Source organism: Podarcis raffonei, chromosome 2, assembly GCF_027172205.1.
Source record: "Podarcis raffonei isolate rPodRaf1 chromosome 2, rPodRaf1.pri, whole genome shotgun sequence".
NCBI classification, from domain to species: domain Eukaryota; kingdom Metazoa; phylum Chordata; class Lepidosauria; order Squamata; family Lacertidae; genus Podarcis; species Podarcis raffonei.
This window is the reverse complement of record NC_070603.1, coordinates 108,200,343-108,209,242: the sequence shown is the minus strand read 5'-3', so window position 1 is coordinate 108,209,242 and position 8,900 is coordinate 108,200,343. Positions and strand designations below refer to the sequence as shown.

Sequence of the window (8,900 nt, the reverse complement as noted above, 5' to 3'; positions counted from 1 at the left end):
GCAAGGAGAGCAGGCGAGGAAAAGGCGTCGCAGGCACGACCACCAGAGGGCTCTGGCTACAGCTGAGGGAGGGGATCTCGCTCCCTGCCTTTCCCAAGCTCTCTATTCTTTCCCACCCAGGATATCAGGGGGCTGAGCTTCCTAGGTCACCCCAGCTGCGGCGGGTTCCCCCGTAGCAACCAGGCAGCCGCGGCTGCTGCTCCCGGCGAAGCGCGGCGTGCGGTCGGGTGGCCGACCGGAGGGAGAACTGCCGCTGGCCGGGCTCAGCCTCGTGGCGCAGCAGCCGCGGGCGCCGCTCGCAGCCCTTAACCCTTCCGCAGCCGGAGACTCCAGGTAACCCAGAAGAGATCGGGAAAACGGAGCAGATGTGTTCAAGGGAAAGGCGAAGAGAAAAGAGTCTCTTTTTTTTAAGCCTCCATTTTAAAGCCTCCCTTTCCAACTGAGGCGCGGTGGTGGTGCTGGTTTTTACGCAGCGAACACAAGGCAGAGGGGGATTTCCCCTCAAGATCAATCTATGCATCTGATCAATAGGGAGAGCAGCGAAGGGGGGCACTTGAAAAACAGCAGACATGATTGCGTTTTCGGGAGGGAACCCTATTTTCCACAGCTCCCCCCCCCCACCCGACGATGCGTTTGTGGGGCGAAAAACCCACTTGCAAGAAACACCGCTTTCTTCGGATGCTTGCTCCGGCGTGTGCTGCAAAACAACACAGCGCGTTTTGTTGGGGTGTGGGATTCAGAAACCAAACCCAGCACCACCAGAAAATGGGTGGGGGGAGCTTAGGGGAAACCCTGCAGTTATATCCTTCAGCGTTTTTAAATTTAAACATAGCCCTCAAAGCACAGCCCAAAACACATCTTTCTTTGACAGCAGCATTTCCGCTAGGGATTACATCTGATTTATTTCAGCACAGGGGGTTTTCTGTTGTTCTTTTGACAGCCACGTGAGAAGGTTGCTCCTTCCTCCTCCCGGCCGGACCTTTTAACAACTTCACAGGTGTGTTAGGGGAGGAAGATTTTTTTTAAAAAAATTTAGTGTCGCAAGAAGGCGAGACAGAGAAGATCCTATCTATATTATATTATGTTTGGCTGCCGGGCAGTTAAACGAATCCCTGAGTCCTGACAGGGGAAGAAAAATGGAAAGGTAATAAGGGATGGTGACAGAAGCAGGTGAGCTTGTACCATGTTTATGTCATGGAACTGAAGGGGTTCCTTCCCCCCCCCCCCATGAGAAAAGAATGAGGATGCATGAGCATGCAGTATATCTATTTATTGCTACTGAGCCCAATTCAAGGTGTTCTTATTGGTGTATAAAGCCCTCAATAGCTTATTAGGAGCAGTTGACTTCTGAGCTCACCTGAACCCAAATATGCCCACTTAGCTGCTTCCATCTGCGGAACGGGCACTGCCACAGGTGCCACAGAAATACTCAGCCTGCATTTGTAATAATTAGATATTTTAGTGTGGCAGCACCTATACTTTGGAACTCTCTTCTGGTTTGATATCAAGCAAGTACTTCCACTGTGCTCTCTTCGACGCCTGCTAAGGACTTTTTTTCTTCAGGCAAGGCTACCCAGATTGGTGGGATTTTGATATGTGTTTTTAGCTTACAGGCGGATTTTAATTCTTTAAGAAATGTTTTCAGTAGTTGCTTTTACCGAAAATTATATCGTTTTATTCTGTTTTGGGGTTTTTTGTTTTTACAATGAAGCAATGTATAAATTTTATGAAATAAGACAAATAAATATATATACCCACCCATTCAAAGGTATTGCTCACCCTCTCGCAGCAAAGGCACCTGAGACAGTTTGCAATAAAATCCAGTCTAAAATATATATCGTGAAATCAAGTCATCATTTGCTTACTGTTGCCCATAACCTCCAGTTCAGTGCCAGATTTACGTATAAGCTAAACAAGCTATAGCTTAGGGCCCCACTCTCTTGGGGCCCCCCAAAAAAAATTAAAGGAAAAACAACAACTGGGTGTACATTTCCAAAATATAAGAGAAAAAACAAATAAAATAAAACCTACATACAGCAACAGTGTTTTGTGTTGTGTAAGCTCCTATTTGTTATGTGCAAATGGCTTTAGATGCCTATTAGGTCCATCAATTACCCTATAGCATATATTCAACCCAAAAAACATTGACAATTTGTTGTTGACAAAGGACAGCTGGGCATATAAAGGGCCCCATTACCTTCAGTAGCTCAGGGCCTCATGAAACCTAAATCCGGCCCTGCTCTAGTTTTTCCTTTACCTGGAGTTTGGCCAATGGGACCTGCTGCTTGTTCTTCCAGAGGCTGTGATCTGTCTGAGCTGCGGCTGCTGGTGGCAATGGAGCAGTATGTGCTGTTGGATCCCCGGCAGAAGGCCTTGTACCACGACGTCATGCAGGAGAGCTACGAGACGCTGATGGCACTTGGTAGGACGATGTTGGCTGCCTCCTCCTCTCCTCCACCCATAAACTTTTACAGGGGGACGCCAGTGACGTGAAGCAGAAAAACCTCCAAAACGTGTGGTGTTTTTCCCTCTGCGGAAAGTCTTCTGTTTCATAAGTTCAGTCGTGAAAACTAATTACAAATGCAATATTAGGCAATCGTCAAACTGCTCAGCTTTGTTTACTAAATACAAGTAAAATGTGCATGCTAATCGAGATCACTCTCTAGGGCTTTGGAACGTTTTCCGATGCAAGCTGAAAATGGTTCTGATGGAAATTAGCCTTCTGCAGATCACCCTAATTTGCATAGGAAAATTCCCCAGGTTATTTTCAAATTCAAATTTCCCCCCGAAACCCCAGATTACAGGGGTGGAGTGGGGGGCAGGGGGTTGGCACACATCTTCACAGAGTCTGTTGCTAAGGGAGTGCTGCCCTCTCTGCATGCCATCTGGGGAGATGAACTCCATTTTGTATACGGGAATATTCATATTTATATCGGGGTGGCGGCTGGAGTGAGAAGAGATGTGCCAAAATGTCTATGATTTTGTCGCTTGGTGTAATTGCTGCTGTCAGCTTTAAAGTAAGAAGTGCTAAATTGGTACAGCAATGTTTTGCAGCACATTGATTTCTGTTTGTGTGCCAGCTTTCAAGTTACACAGACGCATTCACTTGAGAATTTCCAGTTCTTTGCAACCATGAGAGCCCAGGCTTCTTTTAAAAGAAAAGGAGAAGAGTTGAGACTTTCAAGAATTCTGAGCTTGCATAGTGAACACACAAATATGGCATGAGAATAAACAGGTTCAAAGTTCAGTTCCCTGAACATTGAGTAAACAGGGAGGGTTTCCACAGTTCAGATCGATATTCTGCTTTCAGTATCGACACTGAGCTCAAAATCTTTATATATAAAAAATAATTATTGGTCTCCCTGCTCCTCGCCCAAACATTCTTAGTTTCAGAAGCCAAATACTGGGTGGGTGGTGGGTTTGTTGCTGCTGTTAAAACATGGGGAGTCAACAGCGCTTACTGATCTATTTCAAATCACCCATCGGTTTAGCGGGAGGTCCTGCCCACATTGGCCTAAAAATAGTTGAGATATGGGTGGCGGTGGTTGATTTATAAACTGAACTAAAGCTGCATTCCCTCCTCTTCCCCCACCTCAATCTTTTCAACTGAGAAGAATTTCCACTGTCCAAGCCTGACTTGCTGTCCCGATTGGAACAAGGAGATGAGGCGACAACCTTTGACCTGCAGGACCCGAGTGTCATCCTTCCAGGTGAGTCATGGGCTTTCCTAAAATTCTTTGCTACAGATACTCAGAATAAGCCCTGCCAGTCCTGCCTTCCACGCACTGGGGAGGAATCACACAGGGAGCTTAAAGGCAGAGAGTCAGACTCCATATATTTTGCTCCAGTGCATAGACAGCAGCTGGCTGGCTGGCAGAGGACATGAGAGTGGGGTGCACAGGCAGTCAAGGGGTGGGGGCTCGCGGCAGAAAAGGAGAAGTGATATTATTATTATTTTTTAATATTTTTTTTTATTAAGGATTTTCTTGTTTTACAGAAGTGTAGTGCCTCGTATTTTTTCTTCTTCTTCCATGTAACATTTTTACAAATCCGTTTCATTTATTGAGGCATTAGGGGGAGAAGAAAAAAGAAAGAAAAAAGAAAGGGGGGGTGGAGAGAGGGAAGATGGATGGGGGTGGGGTCGGGTGGCGGTGTTTCTATTATGTTTAATGTATGTAGAGTTTGGTGTCAGCGTTGCTTGTGTTGTTCACTTGTGTTCCTTTGGTGGTGAGAGAGGTTGGGGTTGGCCTAGGGTGTGATTGTTTGCTTGTGATTGGCTGTGGTGATCTTTGTTTTCGTGTGTGAGTGAGGTGGGTGGGTGTTTTGGATCAGGTTAGGGGAGAAGTGATATTAGAAGTGAACATAGTTCCTGAGTACACTTAGGTCCAGCTCCGAGGGCCTTCTAGCGGTTCTCTCACTCCAAGAAGTGAGGTTACAGGGAACCAGGCAGAGGGCCTTCTCGGTGGTGGTGCCTGCCCTGTGGAACACCTCATCAAACCTATATTCAGGCCTGTTTGTGTAACTCCTGTCTCTCCAGCCATCGGTGGCAACATGGAGGAAGAGAATCTTCCTGCACAGAAGGACCCCAAAGAGGTGGAGCCGGCAGCAGAAGACTCCGAGAGTCCCAGGGATGTTGATCTGAGCTATAGCATCCTGGCTGAGAGCCCCCTGCCGCCCGCTCTGCCTTCATCCCCGCCCCCTCCTCCTGCCGCCCTCCACAACCCCAACAACTGCCTCCAGTGTGGCAAAACCTTCAGCCACAAGTCTGCCTTGGTGAAACACCAGAAGATCCACACGGGAGAGAAGCCCTATGAGTGCGAGGAGTGCGGGAAGGGCTTCATCCAGCGCTCCGACCTGACGATCCACCAGAGAACCCACACGGGGGAGCGGCCGTACCACTGCTCTGACTGCGGGAAGAGCTTCAGCGTCAGCTCCACGCTGCTGACCCACCAGCGGACCCACGCGCCGGGGGGAGAGAAGCCCAACCGCTGCCCCGAGTGCAGGAAGTGCTTCAGCGAGCCGGCAGCCCTGGAGCGGCACCGCAAGAGCCACGCCGGAGAGAAGCCCCACGAGTGCGTTGACTGCGGGAAGAGCTTCGCCTGGAGCTCCCACCTAGAGAGGCACCGGCGGATCCACACCGGCGAGAAGCCCTACAAGTGCCCCGAGTGTGGGCGGGCGTTCGCCTGGAGCTCGCACCTGGATCGCCACAGGCGAACGCACGCCGGGGCAGCTCTGCCCGAGGAGGCTCCGCCCTCAAAATGCGCAGATTGCGGCAAGCGGGTCAACCACATCACTCAGCCTCAGCGCTTCAAGCACAAAGCCACCCAGACCCCTCTGGAGCACGAGGATGCAGAGGCAGCGGAGGAACAGGAGGCCGAGGCCGAGGCACGGCCCTATCCGTGCACAGTCTGCGGGAAACGCTTCAGCCAGAGCTCCAACCTGCTCAAACACCAGCGCGTCCACACAGGGGAAAAGCCCTACCAGTGCCCCGAATGTGGGCGGCGGTTTAGCTGGTGCTCTGCCCTCCTCAAGCATCAACGCGCCCACAGCAACAGCAGGCCGCACTCCTGCCCAGAGTGCGCCCGCAGCTTCTGGGACCCTGCCTCTCTGGCCAAACACCAGCTCAGCCACACCGGCGGGAAGCCTCACCAGTGTCCGGACTGCAACAAAAGCTTCGGGTGGAGCTCGCACTTGGAGCGACACCGGCGTATCCACACCGGGGAGAAGCCCTACGAGTGCGGGGACTGCGGCCGGGGGTTCACAGTGGGCTCCCACTTGGAGAGGCACCGGCGCATCCACACTGGGGCCCGGCCCCATGGCTGCGGGGAGTGCGGCAAGACCTTTGCCGTCGGTGCCACGCTGGCCACCCACCGGCGCCTCCACGACGCCAAGTCCAAGCCTCACCGCTGCCCCGAATGTGGGAAAGGGTTCAGCAGCGCGGCGGTGCTTGAACGTCACCGCCGGTTGCACCGCGGAGAGAAGCCCTACCAGTGCGATGTCTGCGGCAGGGGCTTTGCTTGGAGCTCGCATTTCGACCGCCACCGGCTCTCGCACACCGGAGAGAAGCCCTTTCCGTGCGCCTACTGCGGGAAGTGCTTCGGCCGCAGCTCCCACCGCAACCGGCACCAGCGTGCTCACGCAGTCTCCAAAGACCAATGCCTGCCGCAGAGCAACCAAGACGATGCATCGCTGGCAACGGCCGCGCCTGAATGGTGGGAAGGGGAAGGTGAAAGGAGGGTCCCACTGGAGCAGCAGGAAGTCTGGTCGTCTCCACTAGATCCCGTTGGCCCTTTCCCGTGGGTGGCCAAATCTGCTGGTGATGCATGGAGGACCATAGGGGGAAACGGTTTGGGGCAAGAAGCCGAGAGTTTGACAGCCACTGCCAGAAGCTGGACTCAGCCAGCTGCTCACATGCCCACTACTAACCCCCCTTGATCAATGCTGTGCAAATCTCACTCCCATTTTGCTGCCCCTTCTGCTCTTCGCACACAGAAACACTCAAACACTTCCCCCTTACCCAGTAAACCAACTGTAGCTGGTCCGTATCTGCCTTGCCTCCCCACACCTACATGGGCCAAATGTGACGGTTGAGCAGGGCCCACATCACGGGATGCTGTGCTTTGAAGGCCCAGCACTCAGTTGATTGTTGGCACGTCAAAGCACCACACAGAGCTCTTTGCAAGGAACCCTGTGCTGTGCTTTGAGGTACTGCCAACCAACTGATCTTTGCTGCTTCGGAAGCCATTTTTGGCCCTACACATCTGTCTTTTTATGTGCCTGCATGTGACGTCATATATGACACCTGGTGATTGGCAGGTGGGCGTGGCTTGGCTAAAGTTCCTTACCCCTAGTTAAAGAGCTGAAGTTGGGCTGAGGAGCCAAAGTTGCATGACACGAGGAAGGAAGTGGGACCCACTGAATTGTTCGTATTGCAAGTTCAGGTTCTGGTTGCCAAGGGGGTCTCATTGGACTCAGCTGTGTCACAGAGTGTGGCAGAGGCTGGAAACATGTCATGTCCAACTTTGAGAACGACCCTCTCCCTCCACAGATTAAACCACTGGAACCCTAGAACGAAGAAGATCCAAGAAGACACAAATAAAGAAAAAATAGGAGTACAGTGGTACCTTGGTTCTCAAACTTAATCCATTCTGGAAATCTATTCCAAAACCAAACTGTTCCAGAACCAAGGCACGCTTTCCCATAGAAATGCAAAATGAATTAATCCATTCCAGACTTTTAAAAACAACCCCTAAAACAGCAATTTAACATGAATTTTACTCTCTAATGAGACCATTGATCCTTAAAATGAAAGCAATAATGTACTATACTATAAAATAAATAAGACAGTATTGTAAATGATTAAAAAAAAATTTAAAAATTCCTTACCTGCACTGATGATAGCCATTGTTTGGATGGGGGGCTTTTATCCATTTCCGCAGCCACACAATCAGTAAGCTGAACTGGGTTCCACATAGTCACAAAAACAAATTAACCGAAAAAGCCTCAAAAATAAAAATGCAAAACAAATAGCAAAAACAAAAGTGCCAAACTTAATTCGTTCTGGAAGTCTGTTTTACTTCTGAAATGTTCGAAAACCAAGGCACAGCTTCTGATTGGTGCAGGCGCCCTGGAAACAATAGCTGACAGCCGCATCGGGTGTTCGGCTTCCAAAAAGCGTTCGAAAACCGGAACACTTAACTTCTGGGTTTTCGGTGTTTGGGAACCAAGGGGTTTGAGTACCAAGGCGTTTGAGAACCAAGGTACCACTGTATTGCTAACTGGGTCATACCTCTCAGGGAGGGACCCATCAAAGGGACATGTGCTCCTTACCTTTCCATACATTTAAAGCACTATGATGTCAGTTTAAATGGTCACGGCTTACCCCAAAGAACCCTGGGAGCTCTGGTTTGTTAAGGGTGCCGAGTTATCAGCAAGGCCTCACTCCCCTGGCAGAGCTACAGTTCCCAGAGTGCTTTAACAGCCAATCCCTCCACACAGGGAACTCGGAGACCAAGTCCTGAATCCTGCACTCCTTGGAGCACACAGAACATGTCCGTCAAGGTAGCTGGACTGAGAAGCCTCCAACTGATGCTCCAGGAGAGGCAGCTTCTCTTCCACCCCCCCACCTCGCAATCCTCATAAGCCATGACATGGCCAGGCAGCAGCAGCCATCTTGGAATAAACCCTTAGAAGCAGCCGACCCCCAAAGCAGAAATCAATGTAGAGTGGGGTTGATTCGGTTTTGAAATACAGTGGTACCTCGGGTTAAGAACAATTTGTTCTGGAGGTCCATTCTTAACCTGAAACTGTTCACACACACACACATATATTAACATATCCGTTCCAACAGTCATACAGCCTATCTTCTCATCTTATACAATATTTTAGACTTCCGTCAACACCTCTGATGTTTTCCCGTTCTTTATCACTCACTCTGCATTTCTTAATTTCTATATTACATTTAGTTCTCCTTAACTAATAATTCTCTTCATAGTCTTTCTTGCAGTATTTCAAATAATCCACTTTACAAAACTTCTTGCAATCCTACTAGCGTAATCTGTTCATCACAATCACTTTTCAAATAGTTCATATATTTACTCCAGTAACCTGAAACTGTTCTTAACCTGAAGTACCACTTTAGCTAATGGGGCCTCCCGCTGCCGCTGAGCGATTTCTGTTCTCATCCTGAAGCAAAGTTCTTAACCCGAGGTACTATTTCTGGGTTAACGGAGACTGTAACCTGAAGCGTCTGTAATCTGAGTTACCACTGTATGTGGAATGATACCTGCAAATGGATATACACACAAAGGTTTTGCGTGAGCGGTTAAAAGAAATTACCCAGAGCAGTGTGTCTGCACGTTGCATGCTGAGAAGCACTATTCTTTTTTTAAGAGCATTTT

General features: G+C 49.7%; 1 protein-coding gene across 1 annotated transcript; it reads left to right on the top strand.

The window, feature by feature from the left end:
* The first annotated feature begins 18 nt into the window (after window positions 1–18).
* LOC128408889 (zinc finger protein 345-like) lies at window positions 19–7,314 on the top strand. The gene is made up of 4 exons (XM_053378916.1): window positions 19–333; window positions 2,298–2,422; window positions 3,615–3,710; window positions 4,538–7,314. Exons 2-4 carry the CDS (start codon window positions 2,335–2,337, stop codon window positions 6,433–6,435), a joined length of 2,082 nt encoding a protein of 693 aa, XP_053234891.1. The 5' UTR covers window positions 19–333; window positions 2,298–2,334; the 3' UTR covers window positions 6,436–7,314.
* The last annotated feature ends 1,586 nt before the right edge of the window (window positions 7,315–8,900 follow it).